Source organism: Vidua chalybeata, chromosome Z (genome assembly GCF_026979565.1).
Source record: "Vidua chalybeata isolate OUT-0048 chromosome Z, bVidCha1 merged haplotype, whole genome shotgun sequence".
Classification (NCBI taxonomy): domain Eukaryota; kingdom Metazoa; phylum Chordata; class Aves; order Passeriformes; family Viduidae; genus Vidua; species Vidua chalybeata.
In genome coordinates this window covers 72,686,431-72,713,959 of record NC_071570.1, presented here as the reverse complement: position 1 = coordinate 72,713,959, position 27,529 = coordinate 72,686,431, and the positions used below count along the sequence as shown (strand labels likewise).

Below are 27,529 nucleotides of genomic sequence, written 5' to 3'. Positions count from 1 at the left end.
AAGACACAACTGGGCTTGCAAAGCAAATTTATTCCATTAGTTCCAGTGGCAAATAATACATACCAACCCCTGGTTTCCCAAAAATCTGCTGAGCAGGAGAGGGAGATGGAGCGTGGTGCTTGGTGTGGGGGGGGCAGGTAGGCAGTGCACTTCCAGGACTTCCCCTGGATCAAAAGGGTGTGCATCTCGTCCTTCTCACCCCTCCAGCCCAGAACCAGGCCTTATATCTCCTGCACAGGAGCGGAATTTTCCCAGTTACAGCATCAGCTCACACATGGCCGGCACGTGAGATGAAGCCGCGGTGGCTCCCGATACCGACCCCATGCCAACAACAGCTCCCTTATGCATTGTTCCCCTTTCAAACCTTAACTGCCCACCCATTGACCAATACATTGCTTCTCTTTCAAGGATCATGTTCCCACCTGTAATAAATAGAAAGGTCTTCATCAAAACGAGCATTGAAGGAGATAAGAATTTGAACTGAGTAGGGAATTTCAAGATGTGGGAGGAGAAGGAGGGGGGGGGGCCGAGGGAACAGCAAGTATCCTGCTTAAGAATTGTGCAGATGCAAGTAGCATAGAAGACTGTGTAACTAATTATATACAAGTTAACTTTTAGGCCAAGGACAATCTGCAAGGAAGATGAGGAGCCTTCATCCCTCCGACCACCAAGGGCAGAAAAAAAAGACCCCCTAGCAACCAATTGCACAGGCACAGAGTGCATTGAGAGAAAATACGTCAACTGGAAAGAAGAAAAAAAAATGGACTATAAAAACAAAAAGGGCAAGGGGGGAGGGCACGCCGTGGTAGAGCAGAGACTCTCTGTCCACCCAGCGCTGTCTTTTGCTCATTACCACTTGCTTAATAAATTCTTGTTAATTGATTTATCTATAACTGGCCTCCCCAGTTGAATTTGTCCATAACACCATCCATTAAACAATACACTTTTCTTCATTGTCTTGTCAACCTGCTCAAAGACAGATCAAATATGGCAGGGCCTTGGACACGACTCCAGTTCCTGACTCAGGCGTTTGGGAAATATTCCATTCCTCAAATTCTCCATTGCTGGTCAAGAGCCTCCTAAAAACACTTCCTTCCCTTTGAATGCATTCCAGCTACCTTCTTAGCAGGACCGCTCTCTTTATTCTCAAGGCTAAAACAGCCACTTGCACACATTAAGCACGGCAATGGGGCAATACAGGGTTCAGTGCTGCCTGTTAAAGCTAAAGGAATTCACAAGACTAAGCCCTATTTGTTACACTTAGCGCCTCTCCTTCCCATTCTGGGAATCAAACCAAGCCTTTCATCAATACACCCTGCGACTGCTCTTGCTGAGTGAAGCCACATTGCTGTGTCAATAAAGTAGACGGGACTCAGTTTCTTCGTGCAGGGAAAGCCAACTCTTTATTCACATAAGTCATTTTTATACCATTTTCACAGACCTGATGTTCAACTCCAATTGCCTGCTTGTTTTCTTGCCACACAATTCATTGCTGAGAAGGTGTTTTTGTGTGGAAGTGCTAAGACTCTCTCTTTTACTCAGGTGTTTACATTTTTTCCTTTGTGGACTCTCATAGGACAGATTTCTTGTTTATTCCAGATGCAAACTGTAATAACTGCAGTCATTTTTATGATTTTTCACATGGGAAGTTAGCTAGCTGTATGTAGAAGACATAACAGGCCAGCTGGTCATTTTTAGCAGAGCAAAGCCTGATTTTTTTATAAGGCTTTTCTTTGACAATACCCACAACACATTGTGACTTTCTTTCAGAAATTAATGAAGAAAACACAGATTGCCAACTGCAATTATTCTGCTCTCTTCCCAATCAGTTGACTACTCAAGCAAAACCCTCAGGCACGTCCCCAATTCCCTCTCTCCCAGCAGCTCAGAGCTGCGTTGCACAGCGCTTGCTGTGCGCCAGACAGCACAAAGCAGGCTGGCCTGCTGGCCCCGAGTATTCCTGCAAAACACTCTGCATTTCCCACCTTTGCTCTGGCTCAGTGCAGAACTGCAGGACTGCAGGCGCTTCCTCCCAGAGCTGTGTGAGGCACCGGCTCCTGCAGACGGGAGCTGACAAGCTGTCACTGCCTCCCGCTGGCCTCGGCTCCCCTGGCAGAAGTGCCGTGCCTGAAGGACGCTGCCCTGGGCTCCAGCCTGCCCAGCAGCCCGGCTCCCTCCCCCGGTGCCCAGAGTGCTGCACACACTGCTAACCTTTCCCAGGAGTCACAGGGCAGCCGGCAGAAGAGTAGGAATGCTCAGCCAGGCCACCGGCCCTCGGCTGCCCTTCCCCTTTCTCTCGCCCGGGGCAGACTCCAGACGGCCAATGCCTCCGGGCTGGGCTGTGCCCAGCAGGGCTCCGCTTCCCCTCGGCAGCAGCCAGCTGCCGCTTGGCCTCTGAGAGCGGAGGATGCACCCGGGGCCAGGAAGAGGCACGCAGGGCCGGGCTGCTGCCTCCTGCAGCTACAAGGGCCTCCTGGCAGCCTGCCTCTGCCGAGGCTCAGGCTGCTCCGGGCTCTGCCGGGGCTCTGCTGCGGCTCCAGCCCGGGCAAGGCCGGGCCCGCTCTCACCTCACAGTCGCTGACAGCTCTGCACCGCAGGAGACCTTTCAGAGCACCCCCTCTGATCTTGCTGCTTTCTCAGCTGAGCAAGGCTCTCCTCCAGCCAAAGACATTGCACTCAGGGATACAAATCCAAGTGGCAGCCGCCCAAGTGCTCTGGAGTCACAGCTGAAGGCCTGCATCAGCACAGGATGGTTTGGCTTCCCCACTCCCCCTTTGGTTTTTCCTGCTAATGCCATTGCCATTTCTGCCTCAGATAGAAGTACCACAGCTGGGCATAAACAGGCCAGTGGGCCATATTCCAAAGGCAGTGTGGTCTGGAGAAGATGAATGAAGAAGAGCCTTCTCCACTTTGACACTGTGCCAAAGACTCCATAAGTGTCACTTTCCACCTTTTGGAAACAACTGACAATTCATAAGAAAATCTCGAGGTTATTCACAGAGTGAGAAAGAAGGGAATCTTCAAGGTGAGGTGTAGTTTCAGAAACTTTATTCATTTCCAATCCTACTGTTCCAAGTCCGATTAGACAATCCTACCCTAACTTTACCCTAACCCTAACCCTAACTCTAATCCTAACCCTAAACCTAACCCTAATTATAACCCTAACCCTAACCCTAATCATAACCCTAATCATAACCCTAACCCTAACCCTAACCCTAACCCTAACCCTAACCTACAATCCTACTCTAAGTCAATGGTAATGGTCCTGATGTGATTATCACATTCTTGTCTCCTTCCTCTTCTTCACTGAAACAATCAGTGGCACCAGGCTGGACGCAGGTTCAGCAAGTGTTACAACTGGATGCTGCCCAAAGGAAAAAAAACAACAAAAAACAATGAACGGTGACTTTCCAAGCTCAGTATTTCAGAGGATTCCTCTGGCTCCTAGAAAGATGCAGAAAGAGGACCAATGGGACCATCTGCACCTCCATCTTTTATGTGCAGGACCTTGCCATCCCAGGCAAACCTGGCCCAGAATCCCATTCATCTCTTTATTGTGTTGTCTTCATCTAGCTGGGATTTTTGCCCTGCCAGTGCTCTAGAAATGGTGCTTTCTGTCCCTGGGGTTTCTTCCTTTCAGGAAACTCCAATGACCCACATAGGTCCCTGTCTTTGAGAGACAGGCACCGTGCTAATTTCCACAGGGAGACAGAGCAGTGTCTACCTTTCCATGCCCTGCCCCTCCTGTGCTGGATGGCACCTTCCTTCCCAGCAGGGCCAGCCGAGTGGCGCTGGCTGCTGCAGTTCCCTCTCTGCCACACAGCCTGGCAGGAAGCCTGGGCCAGTTCCCCTCTGCCTGAGCGTGCCAGGCAGCAGATGGGGCTGGGACAAGTCCCTCTCAGCTGCCCCTGTCTGCGTGCCAGAAACGTCTAAGGGTGGGGTGGGGGGCAGAAACCAGGGCCCCTCAGAGGCTCACAGTGAGCCCCCCACAGCCCCTCCTGCCCACAGCCAAATCTCTCCAGACTGCTCTGCCAGGACTGGCTTCCTTGGGTTCCTCCACCACCATTTCATGGCTCTGTACCCTGCATTGCTCTACTTCAGTTCTTTTGCCATTAGATAAAACGGAACACCCCACCAAATTACAAAACAGGGTGACAGAAACAGAGGACAGAGCACCTCTCCTCTGAGGACAGGCTGAGAGACCTGGAGCTATTCAGGCTGGAGGAGAACAGGCCCCAGGGAGACTTCATTGCTGAGTTCCAGTACTTCAAAGGGGATTCTCAGGAAGTAGGAAATACCTTTTTTAACAGGCTCAGTTGCAATAGGACGTGGGATAATATTTCTAATATAAAATGGGGATTGAGTCAGATTAGATCTAAGGAAGAACTTGTTTACTTGGAGCATGGTGCCACACTGGCACAGGTTGTCCTTAGAGCTGGTAGGTGCCCCATCCTGGGTAGGGATAGGGCAAACATTCCAGGTCAGGTGGGAAGGGGCTCTGAACAACCTGATCTCTCCCTGCTCTTTGCAGGACACTTGGACCAGATGACCTTCACAGGGCCCTGCCAGCCCAGCCCAGCCCAGACTGGAATTCCTCACCGTTTTCATTTGAACAGCACCAGGAGTGGAGGTCGGGAGGAAGGAGGCTCATCTGATGCCTTGCACTTCAGTGGAGCAGGAGCCCATCCCTCAGACACTCTTTCACCTGCAGCCCCTTTGCATTTTACCTGCAGGAGCTCCTTGGCAGACCAGCGCCGTGCCTCGTCTGTCCGCAGGCAGCGCCTCAGGAAGTCACGCAGGCAAGGCGAGAATCGGTTGGGCTGCTGCAGCTTTGGTGTCCCTCGTATGTCTATCAGGAGTTGAGGCTGGGGAAAAAGGAAACACCAGGCTCCAGCTGCTTCTTTCCCATCTGTAACTGCTCTCTCAGATCCCATTGTTTAAGCTCCACTCTGCAGAAACTGGCCTGGAGAGACCCAGAGATGACTTTCCTTTACCAACCAAAAACCCAAACCCCGATGCAGCCACAGCTTTTCCAGCATTCAGCAGATCTTGCCTTGGCCGCTGATTTCATTGACTGACCTAGTTAGTGGGAGCTACATCAGCAAAAGCTCGTTTTGCTTCTCTGAGGATTCACACCAGCCTGACAGGCTATTTGGAAGGGGGAGTTTGTTCTATCCATACTATTTCCAAGGATTATTACATGAAAGGAATCTTTGCAGTGCTTGTTGGTCCCTTTAGCACAGCTTACATGAAACAAAAATCATCAAGTTTTTTTTTGTTTTTTTTTTTCTCCTCTTGAAAAAAATGCAGATGCAGAATCCATCTAAAATAGACAGAACTAAGAATGGAAGGAGACCTGGGAGTCTCCATGAAAATGCCCACCACAATAGTGACAGTTCTGTGTTGGTGGCACTGAAAAAGATGGTGACCAAAGAGACTTTGTTACTTTCTTCTTCAACCCAGAGGAAAAATTCCTTCGCTTTTCCCACACCCCCAGAGGTCACAAAGAGGGTTTTATCCTGTCTCTCTGCAGCTGAGCTCAGCCACTGGACATGGTGGGGAGCTGGAGTCCTCACTGTCCTTAGAACTGTGCAAGCCAGGGGTGGCCCTGCTCCTGTGGTAAAGGAACACAGCACCGGCGTCAACCGCCCACGTTGGATCCCAGCCCCGGGCACCCGGCTGGAAGCTCATCAACTTGTTAAAGTACCCAGAAACAGCCAAGAGTTTAGTGTACAATTCTAACTGCAGTCGGAGAAAAACACATCCTAAACTTATCCAGGCCACCCGCACGCATGGCTGAACAATGTACAGATGATTTGAAAGCCTGAAAGTTTTGAAGACCCACAGGATTGGGAAAAGATGCTACAGTTTGGAGGAAAATTGATGTGCTTTGGTTTAATAAAGGGAAAAACAAGCAGAACTTGCTTGGGCATTGCTTTGGTGGTTTTTCCTCCTTTTTCTTTTTATTCTTTTTCTTTTTCTTTTTTTCTTTCTTTTTTTCCCTTTTCCTTTTTTTCTTTTTATTTTCTCTTCCTTTTCCTCTTCTTTTCCACTTTTCTCTTACTTTTTCTTTCTTTCTTTTCCCTTTTCTCTTCCTCTTCCTTTTCCATTTTCTTTTTTTCTTTTTTCTTTTTCTCTAAAATTGAAACTAGGAAGATTCAATCTCCATTTTGAAGGATATTTATCACACATCCAACCATTCCACTGAAAAATTCTTTTTCTTCAGAGACAGAGCTCCAACATTGTTCAAAAAGCAAGTGAAAAATGTCAGGCATGGCTGGAGGCCAAAATGGCAGGTTTCTGAACTGGTTAGGTTTCTGAACTGCCACTTCCCTTCTGATGCAACCAAATCGACAGCAGATGCTGATGTGCTGCAGGGACATTTTCAGAAGGGGACCTTGGTGGAAGTGGTGCCAGCAGATGGCAATGGGATTTTGTCCAATGGCACACTGACCATGGGACAGGTGAGAAAGACAAGCAGGATCAGTGAGTATTTGCACCTTACCGAAACAGGAGTTTCATTCCAGTAAGGAACTTCTCGTTCCACCATTTCGATGCCCAGGATTCCAAGAGACCATATGTCCACTTTGGGGCCACATGGTTGACCTGTCACCACTTCAGGCGCCATCCACCCAGAAGTGCTGGCCACTGAGCTCCGTCGACTCTGCTCAGGGCTGAGCTGAGCAAAGAGGCCAGAGTCAGCTGTGGAGAAAAAAACAAACCATGAAAGCCAGCTCAAGTTAGGAAATCAAGCAAAAGAATTCCCCACTCTCAGTCTAAGAATGTGCTGTTGAGTCTCCTGGAGAACTGTCCCTGCTCTGTTTCCTCAGGGCTTTAACAAGGAAATATGGAATTGGCCACTTCAAAAAAAAAAAAGCCTCATTTTTTAGACTACCTCCAGCCTTTTATTTTTCTGAAGCTTTAGATTTGCAGCTCCCTCCCTCTGGAAGGGACACACACAGAGCAATGCCACTCTTGACTCCTTGTTCCTTGTCATTCTTCTGTGCATGTTGCAACTGTGCCCACAGTTTGTGTCAGGGTTCCCTGCACTGCCACCAACACCAATTTTGGGAAGCTGGCAATCACTCAAAGCAGCCCCACAGCCCACATCCCTGGAATGCTGCACCTGACCAAGAATACACTGACCCAGCTTGACAGAGCCGTCGGTTCTGAGAAGGATGTTGCTGCTCTTCACATCTCGGTGGATCACGAGGTTCGAGTGAAGAAAATCCAGGCCTTGCAGGCACTGAGAGAGAAAAGAGAAACAGGAGGGCAAAAATTAGTGATGTGATTTCATTACACAAGAAAGGAAAGAGCTCTAAAAGATTGCCTCTGCAGGGGAATGGCGAGTAATGGCAGAACACAGTGCCATTGCGAGGAAGAGCTTGCTGCTCCACCACTTGCAGAGCAGGACCTTTCTAAGGAAAAGGCATGTCAGCTTTTGAAAGAGCAACAGCACCTGCTGTTGTTGTAGACTGTCCCCTGCAAACCAGCCAGGATGGCTGCTGCTGCTGTGGATGTGCTTTCTCCATGCAGAGGACAAGTGAGGGGTTTTGCCAAGGAAGAAAAAGTCCCTCCCTTTGGTGTGAAGTGGATCACTTTGGGGTGGGAGGCTGCATGACAAAGGTTTTGTTGCTGGCCTCAGCACAGGCTTGGAAGTATCACAACAGTCACCTTCCTGAAGCAAAGAGCATTTTGGCTGCACTAGTGTCCTTTTCAGTTGAGGACTGTGAGAAATGAGTCTTTTTTCTTTGCTGATCATTTCAAATGCTGCCACCAGCACCTTTGCTTTTACAGGCAAGGAATGCAGTGCAGACAGGCTCGAGGCAAATGTTTAGAGAGGCAAGGTGGAGAACAGCAAATACAAATACAAGAGACAAAGTGAGACTACAACAGTAGGAGATATGAGTACAAGAACTGAGTACTGTGAGTGCAGGGGCACTGGCAGGCATTTCACTTGAGAGGCTTTTACTTGCCCATAGCATACCAGCAACACAGAAACAAAGCTTGGCACATGAAATCACTCCAGGTCGGAGCCCTGTTTCCCAGACAATCCTGCCCAAGCCCTGGGCAGCACAGGTGGGATTGCTGACCTCCCGACTGATGGCTGCCATCTCGTCTTCAGACAGGTAGGTCTCGCTGATGACATCGCTCAGGGTGCCTCCGTCCATGTACTCCATGACCAGCCAGAGCTGCCCATCCACAAGGTAGCTGAAAGAAGGAAACAAGAGCATGGAGATAAACATGCATGGCTAGGTTGTTTTCTTGATTGATTCTTGTTTCCAAGTCCCTTTGTGACAAGGACAGAATGAAAGGAATAGACATTCCCTCTAGGCTGTGCATTGTTTGCAATCTGTCTCAAGAAGAAAGGCACAGCTGTGAAAAAAGGAGATGTCTTCAATAGCCAGCAAGTAAAAACTGCAGGTTAGGAACAGATCAAAAACCTGTCAAACTGCGTGTTTCTGGAAATAAGCACCTAGTCTTCCTGGCATGCAAAGCAATGGAAAAGAGGGGACACAATCCAAGGGAAATCCATGTTAGTTTATCTGGACGTAAGAGGACTCTTGAAAACAATCAAGCCCCAAAACAATGTGGTGGCTGTGAACTTACAGGCTATTGATTTAGTAAGATATGAGTGATGCAGGTTTTTGAATAATTTTCAAACTCTGTGTACCAGGGAAGACTCATGCAGACAAGATGCACTCTCTTCCCATCCACTGGAGATGAGCAGAGCAATAATAATTAACCAATAATTACAGCTCTATTTTCTGCCAGTGAACAAAGTGGAATTTTACCATGCATGTTTGCAATATGTAAACAAACATTCACAACAACTCACCTGTCTAAATAGTTGACCAGATTGGGATTCATATTTGGCTTCATGACCATGAGTTCATTGACTCTTAGTTCCTTCTTCCTCAGTTTTTGGAGATTTATTTTCTTTATGGCCACCTAAAATGACATTGAAAATCAGTAACTTGAGAAGTTGGCGGCACAACTTCCACTCACAAGGCAAATGGAGCAAGTGATTTTGCAATGCCACATGCGAGCTGTGCCAAACTGCCTTGTGATTGGGCATTGCAGTAATTAGGAACTGACATTGCAACAGCCCATTTCTCTGCTCCCTTGGAGGCCAGTGACAGGACACGTGGCCACTGAGGTTTTGCCTTGTCCACTTGGTAACTGTGGTGTCTCAACTATCACCCACAAAGCTCTGAGCACACTCCCTGCTGCTTTGTCTGGGATTCAGAAGAAGTAATCCATGCCTTAATACTCTGTGGATACATCTCGGGCTATGGGCAGGACTTAGGGCTTTTGGGGACACCGTGCAGATCTCTCCCTACGTGCAGTTCTCCAGTGCAGCACTGCAGGTGGCTAAGGAACTACCAGTAACTTTCAGATGCATTTGCTGGCAAGCAGAAATGAGAATTCAGGACTCTGAAGCCGTAGCCCCAAAGAGCAGTGAGATGCTCAAAGGAACCCCCTTTGTTTTAGCAATGGAGAGTGAATGAGCACATCCTTCTCTGAAAGGAACTGCTGCCCTCCTTGCCTTCCTTCTGGCAGCTGAGAAGGACAAAGACTGTCCCAAATGTATTTTGCAGGCTGGTAGCAGTCTGTGCTTCTTGTGCCTTTTCAGCACAGCTCTACTCAAAGCTCCAGCCACAGCTGCTCACACCAGAGGACCTGCGGGAGATGTTGACATTTACCTGTTCTCCTGTGGCATTGTCAAGTGCTCTGCAAACATCTCCAAAAGTCCTAGAAACAAAAAAGCAGCAAAGAAAGGAGAAGACATTTAGATCTTGCAGTGAAAGCCAGCCCACAGAGGAGATCTCTGCTGCAAATGCCTAAAACCTGCCGGATGCAGGCGGGCTCTGCCCGAAGGCAGATGATGCATTTTCCTCTCAAGTGCATGGGCACTGGGCCTGTCCCTGAAGCGTTGCTGTTTACTGCCTCAGCTCCTAAGGAGAGCTCCTTCTTTCACCTTGGGTTTCAGGTTCTAAACTGTGCATGTTTTGTCCTGACCATGGAGTATTTCCTTCTGCAATCTTTTGGAAAGAAATGTTCCTGAGAACTGTTATCTGACAGCTATCAGGGAGTATCTTGCTCTTTCAGGCAAGCACGTTTCTTCCCCTTTTATTAGTGTGGCTCTATGATTTGGAGATATACAAAAATGCTCAGGAAATTAACACAGAACTGTCCCACACTTGAGAGACAAGGAAATCTTCCAGGTCCTGTTCCTTGCTGCAGGCAAGAACTTGGCAGCATGGAGGTGTCTCTGCCAATGCCTTCTTGGGCACACTCACGAATTCGGAGCAGCACTGAGAGATGGGACAATCTATCCCCAGTGTCTGAACATGGGGATAGATGTCTGTTTGCAGCTGTTCTGACTTCACACTGCATAGATATTCCACCAGAAATACACCTGGCCCATGGTTTTGTAGAAGTGACTGTGGTTGGACTCACCCTCTGCCAATATATTCCAGTTCCGTGTATTTCATCATGGGATTTTCCATGTTCACTATTTTCCCTGAGGGAAACAAACTGCAAGATGCTCATTTTAAAGCAGAGATCCCAGCTTCCAGGAGATTCAAAAGACAGACCCAGAGCCTGAAGCTTTGAACCCTTTGTGGTCGGCTGGGTAACAACAACAACCAGGCAGACAGCTCTGCAGCACAGGTGGCCAGCACAGAGACTGATTTTCTACAGCAGTTCCTGTAGGGAAATGTCTCTAAATGTCCCTGGGACACCAAACTCAGGAAAAACATTTGGTACAGCTATGCTGACACCTGCACACAATAGACTGTCCCTCAGACAAGAAATACAGCAGACATACTCCGTAGCTCCAGGGAGTCATCCTTGATCTCCTGTTGCTGAGCAGCAGCTGGGTCAGCACTGGAGATGAACAAACCGCCCCGGCTCCACTTCTCAGGTTGGAGAGCAAAGGCTCCTTTAGACCATGCTGCTGCGGCAGCAGGTTTGGTGACAAAGCCCTTGTAGATCTGAGACAAGAAATTAGTTTATGTCAGAAAGGTGGCTGGCAGAGATTAGCCTGAGATTCCATTTCAAATGCAAGCCCTTAGGAAGGTGCTGTCAGCAACATGCAGGGCTCTTAAGTGGGTTTTTTCTGATGTCCACTTCTCAGACTGGATGGGTCAAAACCAAAGGCTAGTTCTACTCCAGTGGATGGCCAGATTCATGGTCCATTTTCATGGATTTTCTGAAGGATCACTGCCACAATGACCATTCTACTTCCACTCAAGGATTCCTTTCCCCCTCCAAGGGCTTCAGACACACTTGCAGCTCCTTGTTCAAGTGTTCGGCCTCCCCCCACTGTGTCCTCTTTTCCTGCACCATCTTCAGGTCATGCCCAACCTGTAGCACCTTTGGTGGGGACAGTTCCTGTGCCTCACGCCAGCCTCGGGGCTCTTCAGTGCCACTCATTTGCCGGAAGTCTTTGCCGGCTGCCCGGTGAGATGTCAACACTTGCACCTCGAGTCAAACAGAACAAAGCAGTCAGAGACTACAGCTTGTCCCTGTCAGTCAAGAGTCACTGACTGTGAGGAAAGAACAGATTTACAAGGGATACAGACAGCTTGTTTCAATCCTCCATCTGGGTCACCATATTCCCCAGTAAAAACACCTCAAGAAACAAGGAGAGCAGGAACAGGCCAGCAGGAATCGATTTGGATGACTGCTGGCCAAAAGGCCAAAGGACAAGTCCCACTGTCCAGGGCAGCAGCTGAGATTCAGCACACCAGGAAATGTCCTTCCGAGTGACTGTGATACACACTAGAGCAGGATGGCACTCAGAGGCATCACTCCGCTCCCTGCTGCTCTGCACTGGGAAGGCCAGAAGGGCAGAAACCACCAGTTTGGTGACTGCAGTGGCTATCCCTCTTTCACTCACTTGCTTTTGTAGAGCCTGAGGGAGGGGATTAAGTTTTTCTCTGATGATTTTCATTTCTTCCTCCTGCCTCTTCTCCCTTGCCTTGATCTTAGCGTGAGCTTTCTGAAAGTCTGTGTCCAGCTGTTCCTTCAATTTCTGTAAAATACGAGAGAGAGGATCTTTCATGAGTGGAGTGGCTGCCACTCTTTCACTCACCTGGTTTTGTTGATCGCCCCTCTGCTGATGGAGATTCATCTCCTCTTGAATTCTTCTCGTGTCTTCCTGGTTCCTCTTCTTCACTTCTGTGATGGCACTCTGAGCTTCGGGCAGCTCTGCTTGTGGCTCTGCCTTGATGCTCTGTACACACAAATGCAGAGCAAGTGACTGGGAGCTGCCATAAGGCTCAGCTTTTTCCTCTTGCAGCCTCAAAATCACATTTATTCAGCCACTTCTTTCTGCTTCCCTACCCACACCTGCTTCCAATGGAACCCTCTTGTCCCAGTGCTGATCTCTGCAGATTCCAAGGCTCTGTGCTTTCAGTGCCTCTGGGACTCCTGGCCTCCTCAGTCCCAAGAGCTCTGTTTTATGCCCCTCTTCCTGCCCTTTCCCTCTGACACCTGGCGAGTCTGGCTTACCTGGCCATTCTCCTGTGGCTCTTCCACCTGCTGCCTGAGCTGCTCTTCCTGCTCTCGGGCTCTCGGCTCTCCCTGAGTCTGGCATGGCATCTCTGATAACACAATCTGCTCCTGCTCTTTCTCTGGAATGATCTGCACAGAAAGTAAGAGAAGATGGGTTTCAACACTCCATAGGACATTTGTGGGCCAAGACTCAAGGACTGATGGGCTCACACATTCCCAGAGCACTGTGCTGCTGCTCTCCTGGGTCATTCTCTGCCCGTGGGGAGGCACAAGATTCCAAAGTGACCCTGGCACTACAATCAGGGGCCATCTGGGGCTGAAGCTCCAACAGCCTCTCAGGCAGCTGACAGGGAAGGTGTGGCATTTCTCAAGGGTCTGGTGAGGGCCTCCCTCTGCTCCTGCCATGTCCTGTTTGTCTTTCAGTAGTGACTGACACCCAGCCCAGTCCCACAGCTCCATCCTGCCTCTGCAGGTGGCTTCCTGGGTGAGCTCAGCCCTCGTGAGAGACACTTCTGGTGTTCATGTTCTCTTCACCACCTAAAACATGGAATTCTTCCACCTCTCTGGGATAGGCAGAAAATTAAAGAAATAACTGGGGGCTTCAGGAATAAGAGGCTGGAGGTGGAAAACAGCTCTGAGGGGAAAAAAAACCCACCATATCTGGAGGGGAAAACAGCTCTGCCTGCTCAGAATCGGTCAACAGAACGTGTCTCTAATCCTCTCCTGAAAGGGATGTTTTAGGTGAAGTTTGCACCTCCAACTGCTTTGGACCAGAGCCAAGAAGATTCAATTATGCAAATGACAGGTAGATAGATAGATAGATAGATAGATAGATAGATAGATAGACAGATGGATAGAACTCACTCTTATAATCTCTCTTTACTATCGTTTCTGTGGCTACACACACTTGGTAGCCATTGCCCTGATCAGCAGCAATCCTGAGATTGCTCTCCTGTTGCTTCAATAAACCACACTCCCGGGGAATCTGGAGCATTTAGGTCCTTATGGAATGCAATCAGATCCAGAGCATTGCACTGGGAATGTCACTCTTGCAGCATCTGTGCTCGGCCAAGTGTTTCTTTTGGACTTGACAACACTGAGAGTGCTAAAGGGGCTGTAATCAGAAATGAAGCCCAGCCCCTCCCAGCTCCTCTGATCTCTGAGGACCAGCTGGAATGCAAGAGCAATGATTTCCTGCTCAATTCCCAAACACCACATTTACTGATTCCCTGGGCTGCAAAAAGGCAGAGGTACTGTCAATATGAACGCGAAGTAAAAGGCCCTATTGATTGGCCTGGCACCAGAACAGCTCCTTCTGCACCAATCTCGCTGTCCCAAACAATGCGTTCTCATGTAAAAATACTGCATCCTCCAGAAATGTCACCTTACAAAAGAAAAAGCTAGCAGAATCTCGACAAGAGTAGGAAAAGGACAGGAAAGATGGAGGAAAATAGCCTTCCCTTGCTAAAAAATGAGAAAATGAACTGGACACGTCCTCCTAACAAAGGAAGAAACCAAAAGATGAAAGAGTCACCAAATCAAGTGTCAAAAGCACTTGGATGTTGTGAGAGGATATTTGCAGAAAAAATAGCATTTGTATTCAGCACTGTCCTCTATGGATCTATGGAAGTGTGCCTGAAGGGCCCTGACGAGCCTCCCGTTGTCCAGGCTAAAGCTCCCTCAGCACCTCCTCCTTGGCCTTGCGCTCCACAGCCTTCCCCAGCTCCTGTGTCCTCCTCTGCACACGCTCCAGCCCCTCAAGGACTTTCTGCTTCACAGGGGCCCACAACTGGGCACAGCACTCCCAGCTGTGGCTGCAGCGCTGCCCAGCCCAGGGGGACGCTCCCTGCCCTGCTCCTGCTGCCCCACTCTTGCTGACACAGGCCAGGACGCCCTTGGCCGCCTTGGCTCCCTGGCCACGCGCTGGCCCACCTTCAGCTGCTCTTGACCGGCACCCCTGGGTCCTTTGGGCCCACGCAGCTCCCCCACCACAAACTTGCCCCTTTGACTTCAAATACAGCAGCCACAATTTTAAATTGTCCTTCTAGTTGTACAACCACGTTATCTTAGCAAGTGTCCTGATGTTTGATAGGAAGAAAAGTCTAAGTCACTGTTACTTTATTAAAATGGACTAATTGAATTCTATAGAAATTGCTGTTTATTAAGTATTCATCCGTGTTTGGTGTTAGCAAAATTCTCTCTGCAAATCTTAGTCTTCAAGGCTCTGAGATGGAAATTAGGAAATATCCAGATTTGCCTTGGTGTTTGTTGTTGAAGGAATAAAGATGGTTTTTCTTTCGGCCTGCATGGCTGGCCCTGTACAGTCTACTTGTTCTGTCTAAGCTCACAGCGTACTCGACAATACTTAAACACCACCAAGATGAAATGTTCCTTGCTCACTCACCTCAGCATCAGCACCGCTGAATACATGCTTCAGGTGACCTGTAGTGGGCAAGGGAAAATCCTGTAGGTCCCTGGTGGTCATTGCCACAGGTTCAGGAGGAGACTCATGCACAAAATAATCTAAGACACAACTGGGCTTGCAAAGCAAATTTATTCCATTAGTTCCAGTGGCAAATAATACATACCAACCCCTGGTTTCCCAAAAATCCGCTGAGCAGGAGAGGGAGATGGAGCGTGGTGCTTGGTGTGGGGGGGGCAGGTAGGCAGTGCACTTCCAGGACCTCCCCTGGATCAAAAGGGTGTGCATCTCGTCCTTCTCACCCCTCCAGCCCAGAACCAGGCCTTACATCTCCTGCGCAGGAGCGGAATTTTCCCAGTTACAGCATCAGCTCACACATGGCCGGCGCGTGAGATGAAGCCGCGGTGGCTCCCGATACCGACCCCATGCCAACAACAGCTCCCTTATGCATTGTTCCCCTTTCAAACCTTAACTGCCCACCCATTGACCAATACATTGCTTCTCTTTCAAGGATCATGTTCCCACCTGTAATAAATAGAAAGGTCTTCATCAAAACGAGCATTGAAGGAGATAAGAATTTGAACTGAGTAGGGAATTTCAAGATGTGGGAGGAGAAGGAGGGGGGGGGGCCGAGGGAACAGCAAGTATCCTGCTTAAGAATTGTGCAGATGCAAGTAGCATAGAAGACTGTGTAACTAATTATATACAAGTTAACTTTAGGCCAAGGACAATCTGCAAGGAAGATGAGGAGCCTTCATCCCTCCGACCACCAAGGGCAGAAAAAAAAGACCCCCTAGCAACCAATTGCACAGGCACAGAGTGCATTGAGAGAAAATACGTCAACTGGAAAGAAGAAAAAAAAATGGACTATAAAAACAAAAAGGGCAAGGGGGGAGGGCACGCCGTGGTAGAGCAGAGACTCTCTGTCCACCCAGCGCTGTCTTTTGCTCATTACCACTTGCTTAATAAATTCTTGTTAATTGATTTATCTATAACTGGCCTCCCCAGTTGAATTTGTCCATAACACCATCCATTAAACAATACACTTTTCTTCATTGTCTTGTCAACCTGCTCAAAGACAGATCAAATATGGCAGGGCCTTGGACACGACTCCAGTTCCTGACTCAGGCGTTTGGGAAATATTCCATTCCTCAAATTCTCCATTGCTGGTCAAGAGCCTCCTAAAAACACTTCCTTCCCTTTGAATGCATTCCAGCTACCTTCTTAGCAGGACCGCTCTCTTTATTCTCAAGGCTAAAACAGCCACTTGCACACATTAAGCACGGCAATGGGGCAATACAGGGTTCAGTGCTGCCTGTTAAAGCTAAAGGAATTCACAAGACTAAGCCCTATTTGTTACACTTAGCGCCTCTCCTTCCCATTCTGGGAATCAAACCAAGCCTTTCATCAATACACCCTGCGACTGCTCTTGCTGAGTGAAGCCACATTGCTGTGTCAATAAAGTAGACGGGACTCAGTTTCTTCGTGCAGGGAAAGCCAACTCTTTATTCACATAAGTCATTTTTATACCATTTTCACAGACCTGATGTTCAACTCCAATTGCCTGCTTGTTTTCTTGCCACACAATTCATTGCTGAGAAGGTGTTTTTGTGTGGAAGTGCTAAGACTCTCTCTTTTACTCAGGTGTTTACATTTTTTCCTTTGTGGACTCTCATAGGACAGATTTCTTGTTTATTCCAGATGCAAACTGTAATAACTGCAGTCATTTTTATGATTTTTCACATGGGAAGTTAGCTAGCTGTATGTAGAAGACATAACAGGCCAGCTGGTCATTTTTAGCAGAGCAAAGCCTGATTTTTTTATAAGGCTTTTCTTTGACAATACCCACAACACATTGTGACTTTCTTTCAGAAATTAATGAAGAAAACACAGATTGCCAACTGCAATTATTCTGCTCTCTTCCCAATCAGTTGACTACTCAAGCAAAACCCTCAGGCACGTCCCCAATTCCCTCTCTCCCAGCAGCTCAGAGCTGCGTTGCACAGCGCTTGCTGTGCGCCAGACAGCACAAAGCAGGCTGGCCTGCTGGCCCCGAGTATTCCTGCAAAACACTCTGCATTTCCCACCTTTGCTCTGGCTCAGTGCAGAACTGCAGGACTGCAGGCGCTTCCTCCCAGAGCTGTGTGAGGCACCGGCTCCTGCAGACGGGAGCTGACAAGCTGTCACTGCCTCCCGCTGGCCTCGGCTCCCCTGGCAGAAGTGCCGTGCCTGAAGGACGCTGCCCTGGGCTCCAGCCTGCCCAGCAGCCCGGCTCCCTCCCCCGGTGCCCAGAGTGCTGCACACACTGCTAACCTTTCCCAGGAGTCACAGGGCAGCCGGCAGAAGAGTAGGAATGCTCAGCCAGGCCACCGGCCCTCGGCTGCCCTTCCCCTTTCTCTCGCCCGGGGCAGACTCCAGACGGCCAATGCCTCCGGGCTGGGCTGTGCCCAGCAGGGCTCCGCTTCCCCTCGGCAGCAGCCAGCTGCCGCTTGGCCTCTGAGAGCGGAGGATGCACCCGGGGCCAGGAAGAGGCACGCAGGGCCGGGCTGCTGCCTCCTGCAGCTACAAGGGCCTCCTGGCAGCCTGCCTCTGCCGAGGCTCAGGCTGCTCCGGGCTCTGCCGGGGCTCTGCTGCGGCTCCAGCCCGGGCAAGGCCGGGCCCGCTCTCACCTCACAGTCGCTGACAGCTCTGCACCGCAGGAGACCTTTCAGAGCACCCCCTCTGATCTTGCTGCTTTCTCAGCTGAGCAAGGCTCTCCTCCAGCCAAAGACATTGCACTCAGGGATACAAATCCAAGTGGCAGCCGCCCAAGTGCTCTGGAGTCACAGCTGAAGGCCTGCATCAGCACAGGATGGTTTGGCTTCCCCACTCCCCCTTTGGTTTTTCCTGCTAATGCCATTGCCATTTCTGCCTCAGATAGAAGTACCACAGCTGGGCATAAACAGGCCAGTGGGCCATATTCCAAAGGCAGTGTGGTCTGGAGAAGATGAATGAAGAAGAGCCTTCTCCACTTTGACACTGTGCCAAAGACTCCATAAGTGTCACTTTCCACCTTTTGGAAACAACTGACAATTCATAAGAAAATCTCGAGGTTATTCACAGAGTGAGAAAGAAGGGAATCTTCAAGGTGAGGTGTAGTTTCAGAAACTTTATTCATTTCCAATCCTACTGTTCCAAGTCCGATTAGACAATCCTACCCTAACTTTACCCTAACCCTAACCCTAACTCTAATCCTAACCCTAAACCTAACCCTAATTATAACCCTAACCCTAACCCTAATCATAACCCTAACCCTAATCATAACCCTAACCCTAACCCTAACCCTAACCCTAACCCTAACCCTAACCCTAACCCTAACCTACAATCCTACTCTAAGTCAATGGTAATGGTCCTGATGTGATTATCACATTCTTGTCTCCTTCTTCTTCTTCACTGAAACAATCAGTGGCACCAGGCTGGACGCAGGTTCAGCAAGTGTTACAACTGGATGCTGCCCAAAGGAAAAAAAACAACAAAAAACAATGAACGGTGACTTTCCAAGCTCAGTATTTCAGAGGATTCCTCTGGCTCCTAGAAAGATGCAGAAAGAGGACCAATGGGACCATCTGCACCTCCATCTTTTATGTGCAGGACCTTGCCATCACAGGCAAACCTGGCCCAGAATCCCATTCATCTCTTTATTGTGTTGTCTTCATCTAGCTGGGATTTTTGCCCTGCCAGTGCTCTAGAAATGGTGCTTTCTGTCCCTGGGGTTTCTTCCTTTCAGGAAACTCCAATGACCCACATAGGTCCCTGTCTTTGAGAGACAGGCACCGTGCTAATTTCCACAGGGAGACAGAGCAGTGTCTACCTTTCCATGCCCTGCCCCTCCTGTGCTGGATGGCACCTTCCTTCCCAGCAGGGCCAGCCGAGTGGCGCTGGCTGCTGCAGTTCCCTCTCTGCCACACAGCCTGGCAGGAAGCCTGGGCCAGTTCCCCTCTGCCTGAGCGTGCCAGGCAGCAGATGGGGCTGGGACAAGTCCCTCTCAGCTGCCCCTGTTTGCGTGCCAGAAACGTCTAAGGGTGGGGTGGGGGGCAGAAACCAGGGCCCCTCAGAGGCTCACAGTGAGCCCCCCACAGCCCCTCCTGCCCACAGCCAAATCTCTCCAGACTGCTCTGCCAGGACTGGCTTCCTTGGGTTCCTCCACCACCATTTCATGGCTCTGTACCCTGCATTGCTCTACTTCAGTTCTTTTGCCATTAGATAAAACGGAACACCCCACCAAATTACAAAACAGGGTGACAGAAACAGAGGACAGAGCACCTCTCCTCTGAGGACAGGCTGAGAGACCTGGAGCTATTCAGGCTGGAGGAGAACAGGCCCCAGGGAGACTTCATTGCTGAGTTCCAGTACTTCAAAGGGGATTCTCAGGAAGTAGGAAATACCTTTTTTAACAGGCTCAGTTGCAATAGGACGTGGGATAATATTTCTAATATAAAATGGGGATTGAGTCAGATTAGGTCTAAGGAAGAACTTGTTTACTTGGAGCATGGTGCCACACTGGCACAGGTTGTCCTTAGAGCTGGTAGGTGCCCCATCCTGGGTAGGGATAGGGCAAACATTCCAGGTCAGGTGGGAAGGGGCTCTGAACAACCTGATCTCTCCCTGCTCTTTGCAGGACACTTGGACCAGATGACCTTCACAGGGCCCTGCCAGCCCAGCCCAGCCCAGACTGGAATTCCTCACCGTTTTCATTTGAACAGCACCAGGAGTGGAGGTCGGGAGGAAGGAGGCTCATCTGATGCCTTGCACTTCAGTGGAGCAGGAGCCCATCCCTCAGACACTCTTTCACCTGCAGCCCCTTTGCATTTTACCTGCAGGAGCTCCTTGGCAGACCAGCGCCGTGCCTCGTCTGTCCGCAGGCAGCGCCTCAGGAAGTCACGCAGGCAAGGCGAGAATCGGTTGGGCTGCTGCAGCTTTGGTGTCCCTCGTATGTCTATCAGGAGTTGAGGCTGGGGAAAAAGGAAACACCAGGCTCCAGCTGCTTCTTTCCCATCTGTAACTGCTCTCTCAGATCCCATTGTTTAAGCTCCACTCTGCAGAAACTGGCCTGGAGAGACCCAGAGATGACTTTCCTTTACCAACCAAAAACCCAAACCCCGATGCAGCCACAGCTTTTCCAGCATTCAGCAGATCTTGCCTTGGCCGCTGATTTCATTGACTGACCTAGTTAGTGGGAGCTACATCAGCAAAAGCTCGTTTTGCTTCTCTGAGGATTCACACCAGCCTGACAGGCTATTTGGAAGGGGGAGTTTGTTCTATCCATACTATTTCCAAGGATTATTACATGAAAGGAATCTTTGCAGTGCTTGTTGGTCCCTTTAGCACAGCTTACATGAAACAAAAATCATCAAGTTTTTTTTTGTTTTTTTTTTTCTCCTCTTGAAAAAAATGCAGATGCAGAATCCATCTAAAATAGACAGAACTAAGAATGGAAGGAGACCTGGGAGTCTCCATGAAAATGCCCACCACAATAGTGACAGTTCTGTGTTGGTGGCACTGAAAAAGATGGTGACCAAAGAGACTTTGTTACTTTCTTCTTCAACCCAGAGGAAAAATTCCTTCGCTTTTCCCACACCCCCAGAGGTCACAAAGAGGGTTTTATCCTGTCTCTCTGCAGCTGAGCTCAGCCACTGGACATGGTGGGGAGCTGGAGTCCTCACTGTCCTTAGAACTGTGCAAGCCAGGGGTGGCCCTGCTCCTGTGGTAAAGGAACACAGCATCGGCATCAACCGCCCACGTTGGATCCCAGCCCCGGGCACCTGGCTGGAAGCTCATCAACTTGTTAAAGTACCCAGAAACAGCCAAGAGTTTAGTGTACAATTCTAACTGCAGTCGGAGAAAAACACATCCTAAACTTATCCAGGCCACCCGCACGCATGGCTGAACAATGTACAGATGATTTGAAAGCCTGAAAGTTTTAAAGACCCACAGGATTGGGAAAAGATGCTACAGTTTGGAGGAAAATTGATGTGCTTTGGTTTAATAAAGGGAAAAACAAGCAGAACTTGCTTGGGCATTGCTTTGGTGGTTTTTCCTCCTTTTTCTTTTTATTCTTTTTCTTTTTCTTTTTTTCTTTCTTTTTTTCCCTTTTCCTTTTTTTCTTTTTATTTTCTCTTCCTTTTCCTCTTCTTTTCCACTTTTCTCTTACTTTTTCTTTCTTTCTTTTCCCTTTTCTCTTCCTCTTCCTTTTCCATTTTCTTTTTTTCTTTTTTCTTTTTCTCTAAAATTGAAACTAGGAAGATTCAATCTCCATTTTGAAGGATATTTATCACACATCCAACCATTCCACTGAAAAAATTCTTTTTCTTCAGAGACAGAGCTCCAACATTGTTCAAAAAGCAAGTGAAAAATGTCAGGCATGGCTGGAGGCCAAAATGGCAGGTTTCTGAACTGGTTAGGTTTCTGAACTGCCACTTCCCTTCTGATGCAACCAAATCGACAGCAGATGCTGATGTGCTGCAGGGACATTTTCAGAAGGGGACCTTGGTGGAAGTGGTGCCAGCAGATGGCAATGGGATTTTGTCCAATGGCACACTGACCATGGGACAGGTGAGAAAGACAAGCAGGATCAGTGAGTATTTGCACCTTACCGAAACAGGAGTTTCATTCCAGTAAGGAACTTCTCGTTCCACCATTTCGATGCCCAGGATTCCAAGAGACCATATGTCCACTTTGGGGCCACATGGTTGACCTGTCACCACTTCAGGCGCCATCCACCCAGAAGTGCTGGCCACTGAGCTCCGTCGACTCTGCTCAGGGCTGAGCTGAGCAAAGAGGCCAGAGTCAGCTGTGGAGAAAAAAACAAACCATGAAAGCCAGCTCAAGTTAGGAAATCAAGCAAAAGAATTCCCCACTCTCAGTCTAAGAATGTGCTGTTGAGTCTCCTGGAGAACTGTCCCTGCTCTGTTTCCTCAGGGCTTTAACAAGGAAATATGGAATTGGCCACTTCAAAAAAAAAAAGCCTCATTTTTTAGACTACCTCCAGCCTTTTATTTTTCTGAAGCTTTAGATTTGCAGCTCCCTCCCTCTGGAAGGGACACACACAGAGCAACGCCACTCTTGACTCCTTGTTCCTTGTCATTCTTCTGTGCATGTTGCAACTGTGCCCACAGTTTGTGTCAGGGTTCCCTGCACTGCCACCAACACCAATTTTGGGAAGCTGGCAATCACTCAAAGCAGCCCCACAGCCCACATCCCTGGAATGCTGCACCTGACCAAGAATACACTGACCCAGCTTGACAGAGCCGTCGGTTCTGAGAAGGATGTTGCTGCTCTTCACATCTCGGTGGATCACGAGGTTCGAGTGAAGAAAATCCAGTCCTTGCAGGCACTGAGAGAGAAAACAGAAACAGGAGGGCAAAAATTAGTGATGTGATTTCATTACACAAGAAAGGAAAGAGCTCTAAAAGATTGCCTCTGCAGGGGAATATCGAGTAATGGCAGAACACAGTGCCATTGCGAGGAAGAGCTTGCTGCTCCACCACTTGCAGAGCAGGACCTTTCTAAGGAAAAGGCATGTCAGCTTTTGAAAGAGCAACAGCACCTGCTGTTGTTGTAGACTGTCCCCTGCAAACCAGCCAGGATGGCTGCTGCTGCTGTGGATGTGCTTTCTCCATGCAGAGGACAAGTGAGGGGTTTTGCCAAGGAAGAAAAAGTCCCTCCCTTTGGTGTGAAGTGGATCACTTTGGGGTGGGAGGCTGCATGACAAAGGTTTTGTTGCTGGCCTCAGCACAGGCTTGGAAGTATCACAACAGTCACCTTCCTGAAGCAAAGAGCATTTTGGCTGCACTACTGTCCTTTTCAGTTGAGGACTGAGAGAAATGAGTCTTTTTTCTTTGCTGATCATTTCAAATGCTGCCACCAGCACCATTGCTTTTACAGACAAGGAATGCAGTGCAGAAAGGCTGGAGATAAAAGTTTAGGGAGGCAAGGTGGAGAACAGCAAATACAAATCCAAGAGACAGAGCGAGAATACAGCAGTAGGAGATATGAGTACAGAACTGAGTACTGTGAGTGCAGGGGCACTGGCAGGCATTTCACTTGAGAGGCTTTTGCTTGCCCATAGCATACCAGCAACACAGAAACAAAGCTTGGCACATGAAATCACTCCAGGTCGGAGCCCTGTTTCCCAGACAATCCTGCCCAAGCCCTGGGCAGCACAGGTGGGATTGCTGACCTCCCGACTGATGGCTGCCATCTCGTCTTCAGACAGGTAGGTCTCGCTGATGACATCGCTCAGAGTGCCTCCGTCCATGTACTCCATGACCAGCCAGCGCTGCTCATCCACAAGGTAGCTGAAAGAAGGAAACAAGAGCATGGAGATAGACATGCATGGCTAGTTTGTTTTCTTGATTGATTCTTGTTTCCAAGTCCCTTTGTGACAAGGACAGAATGAAAGGAATAGACATTCCCTCTAGGCTGTGCATTGTTTGCAATCTGTCTCAAGAAGAAAGGCACAGCTGTGAAAAAAGGAGATGTCTTCAATAGCCAGCAAGTAAAAACTGCAGGTTAGGAACAAATCAAAAACCTGTCAAACTGCGTGTTTCTGGAAATAAGCACCTAGTCTTCCTGGCATGCAAAGCAATGGAAAAGAGGGGACACAATCCAAGGGAAATCCTTTGTTAGTTTATCTGGACGTAAGAGGACTCTTGAAAAAAATCAAGGCCCAAAACAATGTGGTGGCTGTGAACTTACAGGCTATTGATTTAGTAAGATATGACTGATGCAGGTTTTTGAATAATCTTTAAACTCTGTGTACCGGGGAAGACTCATGCAGACAAGATGCACACTCTTCCCATCCACTGGAGATGAGCAGAGCAATAATAATTAACCAATAATTACAGCTCTATTTTCTGCCAGTGAACAAAGTGGAATTTTACCTTGCATGTTTGCAATATGTAAACAAACATTCACAACAACTCACCTGTCTAAATAGTTGACCAGATTGGGATTCATATTTGGCTTCATGACCATGAGTTCATTGACTCTTAGTTCCTTCTTCCTCAGTTCTTGGAGATTTATTTTCTTTATGGCCACCTAAAATGACATTGAAAATCAGTAACTTGAGAAGTTGGCGGCACAAGACCACAAGGCACATGGAGCGAGTGATTTTGCAATGCCACAGCCGAGCTGTGCCAAACTGCCTTGTGATTGGGCATTGCAGTAATTAGGAACTGACATTGCAACAGCCCATTTCTCTGCTCCCTTGGAGGCCACTTACAGGACACGTGGCCACTGAGGTTTTGCCTTGTCCACTTGGTAACTGTGGTGTCTCAACTATCACCCACAAAGCTCTGAGCACACTCCCTGCTGCTTTGTCTGGGATTCAGAAGAAGTAATCCATGCCTTAATACTCTGTGGATACATCTCGGGCTATGGGCAGGACTTAGGGCTTTTGGGGACACCGTGCAGATCTCTCCCTACGTGCAGTTCTCCAGTGCAGCACTGCAGGTGGCTAAGGAACTACCAGTAACTTTCAGATGCATTTGCTGGCAAGCAGAAATGAGAATTCAGGACTCTGAAGCCGTAGCCCCAAAGAGCAGTGAGATGCTCAAAGGCACCCCCTTTGTTTTAGCAATGGAGAGCGAATGAGCACATCCTTCTCTGAAAGGAACTGCTGCCCTCCTTGCCTTCCTTCTGGCAGCTGAGAAGGACAAAGACTGTCCCAAATGTATTTTGCAGGCTGGTAGCAGTCTGTGCTTCTTGTGCCTTTTCAGCACAGCTCTACTCAAAGCTCCAGCCACAGCTGCTCACACCAGAGGACCTGCGGGAGATGTTGACATTTACCTGCCCTCCTGTGGCATTGTCAAGTGCTATGCAAACATCTCCAAAAGTCCTAGAAACAAAAAAGCAGCAAAGAAAGGAGAAGACATTCAGATCTTGCAGTGAAAGCCAGTCCACAGAGGAGATCTCTGCTGCAAATGCCTAAAACCTGCCGGATGCAGGCGGGCTCTGCCCGAAGGCAGATGATCCATTTTCCTCTCAAGTGCATGGGCACTGGGCCTGTCCCTGAAGCGTTGCTGTTTACTGCCTCAGCTCCTAAGGAGAGCTCCTTCTTTCACCTTGGGTTTCAGGTTCTAAACTGTGCAGGTTTTATCCTGACCATGGAGTATTTCCTTCTGCAATCTTTTGGAAAGAAATGTTCCTGAGAACTGTTATCTGACAGCTATTAGGGAGTAGGTTGCTGTTTCAGGCAAGCACGTTTCTTCCCCTTTTATTAGTGTGGCTCTATGATTTGGAGATATACAAAAATGCTCAGGAAATTAACACAGAACTGTCCCACACTTGAGAGACAAGGAAATCTTCCAGGTCCTGTTCCTTGCTGCAGGCAAGAACTTGGCAGCATGGAGGTGTCTCTGCCAATGCCTTCTGGGCACACTCACGAATTCGGAGCAGCACTGAGAGATGGGACAATCTATCCCCAGTGTCTGAACATGGGGATAGATGTCTGTTTGCAGCTGTTCTGACTTCACACTGCATAGATATTCCACCAGAAATACACCTGGCCCATGGTTTTGTAGAAGTGACTGTGGTTGGACTCACCCTCTGCCAATATATTCCAGTTCAGTGTATTTCATCACGGGATTTTCCATGTTCACTATTTTCCCTGAGGGAAACAAAATGCAAGATGCTCACTTTAAAGCAGAGATCCCAGCTTCCAGGAGATTCAAATGGCAGACCCAGAGCCTAGAGCTTTGAACCCTTTGTGGTTGGCTGGGTAACAACAACAACCAGGCAGACAGCTCTGCAGCACAGGTGGCCAGCGCAGAGACTGCTTTTCTACAGCAGTTCCTGTGGGGAAATGTCTCTAAATGTCCCTGGGACACCAAACTCAGGAAAAACATTTGGTACAGCTATGCTGACACCTGCACACAATAGACTGTGCCTCAGACAAGAAATACAGCAGACGTACTCCGTAGCTCCAGGGAGTCATCCTTGATCTCCTGTTGCTGAGCAGCAGCTGGGTCAGCACTGGAGATGAACAAACCGCCCCGGCTCCACTTCTCAGGTTGGGGAGCAAAGGCTCCTTTAGACCATGCTGTTGCTGCAGCAGGTTTGGTGACAAAGCCCTTGTAGATCTGGGACAAGAAATGAGTTTATGTCAGAAAGGTGGCTGGCAGAGATTAGCCTGAGATTCCATTTCAAATGCAAGCCCTTAGGAAGGTGCTGTCAGCAACATGCAGGGCTCTTAAGTGGGTTTTTTCTGATGTCCACTTCTCAAACTGGATGGGTCAAAACCAAAGGCTAGTTCTACTCGAGTGGATGGCCAGATTCATGGTCCATTTTCATGGATTTTCTGAAGGATCACTGCCACAATGACCATTCTACTTCCTCTCAAGGATTCCTTTCCCCCTCCAAGGGCTTCAGACACACTTGCAGCTCCTTGTTCAAGTGTTTGTCCTCCCCCCACTGTGTCCTCTTTTCCTGCACCATTTTCAGGTCATGCCCAACCTGTAGCACCTTTGGTGGGGACAGTTCCTGTGCCTCACGCCAGCCTCGGGGCTCTTCAGTGCCACTCATTTGCCGGAAGTCTTTGCCAGCTGCCCGGTGAGATGTCAACACTTGCACCTCGAGTCAAACAGAACAAAGCAGTCAGAGACTACAGCTTGTCCCTGTCAGTCAAGAGTCACTGACTGTGAGGAAAGAACAGATTTACAAGGGATACAGACAGCTTGTTTCAATCCTCCATCTGGGTCACCATATTCCCCTGTAAAAACACCTCAAGAAACAAGGAGAGCAGGAACAGGCCAGCAGGAATCAATTTGGATGACTGCTGGCCAAAAGGCCAAAGGACAAGTCCCACTGTCCAGGGCAGCAGTTGAGATTCAGCACACCAGGAAATGTCCTTCCGAGTGACTGTGATACACACTAGAGCAGGATGGCACTCAGAGGCATCACCCTGCTCCCTGCTGCTCTGCACTGGGAAGGCCAGAAGGGCAGAAACCACCAGTTTGGTGACTGCAGTGGCTATCCCTCTTTCACTCACTTGCTTTTGTAGAGCCTGAGGGAGGGGATTAAGTTTTTCTCTGATGGTTTTCATTTCTTCCTCCTGCCTCTTCTCCCTTGCCTTGATCTTAGCGTGAGCTTTCTGAAAGTCTGTGTCCAGCTGTTCCGTCAAGTTCTGTAAAATACAAGAGAGAGGATCTTTCATGAGTGGAGTGGCTGCCACTCTTTCACTCACCTGGTTTTGTTGATCGCCCCTCTGCTGATGGACATTCATCTCCTCTTGAATTCTTCTCATCTCTTCCTGGTTCCTCTTCTTCACTTCCGTGATGGCACTCTGAGCTTCGGGCAGCTCTGCTTGTGGCTCTGCCTTGATGTTCTGTACACACAAATGCAGAGCAAGTGACTGGGAGCTGCCATAAGGCTCAGCTTTTTCCTCTTGCAGCCTCAAAATCACATTTATTCAGCCACTTCTTTCTCCTTCCCTACCCACACCTGCTTCCAATGGAACCCTCTTGTCCCAGTGCTGATCTCTGCAGATTCCAAGGCTCTGTGCTTTCAGTGCCTCTGGGACTCCTGGCCTCCTCAGTCCCAAGA

The 27,529-nt window shown here is 48.8% G+C and overlaps 2 protein-coding genes across 10 annotated transcripts in view; both read right to left on the bottom strand.

Annotated features, from left to right (window-relative positions):
* Positions 1 to 27,529, bottom strand: part of LOC128781674 (serine/threonine-protein kinase PAK 3-like) — a 170,276-nt gene that overhangs the window by 137,371 nt on the left and 5,376 nt on the right. The window contains exons 5-15 of one of the 9 annotated variants that reach the window (XM_053931458.1): positions 26,976 to 27,311; positions 26,441 to 26,557; positions 25,902 to 26,067; positions 25,532 to 25,595; positions 24,776 to 24,824; positions 23,913 to 24,025; positions 23,166 to 23,283; positions 22,220 to 22,319; positions 21,580 to 21,776; positions 19,801 to 19,938; positions 18,255 to 18,437 (exon numbers count right to left, since the gene is read on the bottom strand). The exons of the other annotated variants lie outside the window; for them this stretch is intronic. Coding sequence (XP_053787433.1) covers positions 18,351 to 18,437; positions 19,801 to 19,938; positions 21,580 to 21,776; positions 22,220 to 22,319; positions 23,166 to 23,283; positions 23,913 to 24,025; positions 24,776 to 24,824; positions 25,532 to 25,595; positions 25,902 to 26,067; positions 26,441 to 26,557; positions 26,976 to 27,311 — 1,485 coding nt within the window. The 3' untranslated portion in view covers positions 18,255 to 18,350. Of the gene's footprint in view, positions 1 to 18,254; positions 18,438 to 19,800; positions 19,939 to 21,579; positions 21,777 to 22,219; positions 22,320 to 23,165; positions 23,284 to 23,912; positions 24,026 to 24,775; positions 24,825 to 25,531; positions 25,596 to 25,901; positions 26,068 to 26,440; positions 26,558 to 26,975; positions 27,312 to 27,529 lie in introns of those variants that run through there. 9 annotated transcript variants of the gene reach the window in all.
* LOC128781682 (serine/threonine-protein kinase PAK 3-like) lies at positions 11 to 13,198 on the bottom strand. Its single transcript, XM_053931475.1, has 13 exons — positions 13,181 to 13,198; positions 12,523 to 12,654; positions 11,909 to 12,244; positions 11,374 to 11,490; positions 10,835 to 11,000; positions 10,465 to 10,528; positions 9,708 to 9,756; positions 8,840 to 8,952; positions 8,094 to 8,211; positions 7,147 to 7,246; positions 6,506 to 6,702; positions 4,728 to 4,865; positions 11 to 3,364 (listed from the first exon to the last, which is right to left on the bottom strand). The coding sequence occupies exons 1-13, from the start codon at positions 13,181 to 13,183 to the stop codon at positions 3,278 to 3,280; spliced, it is 1,620 nt and encodes a 539-aa protein (XP_053787450.1). The 5' UTR covers positions 13,184 to 13,198; the 3' UTR covers positions 11 to 3,277.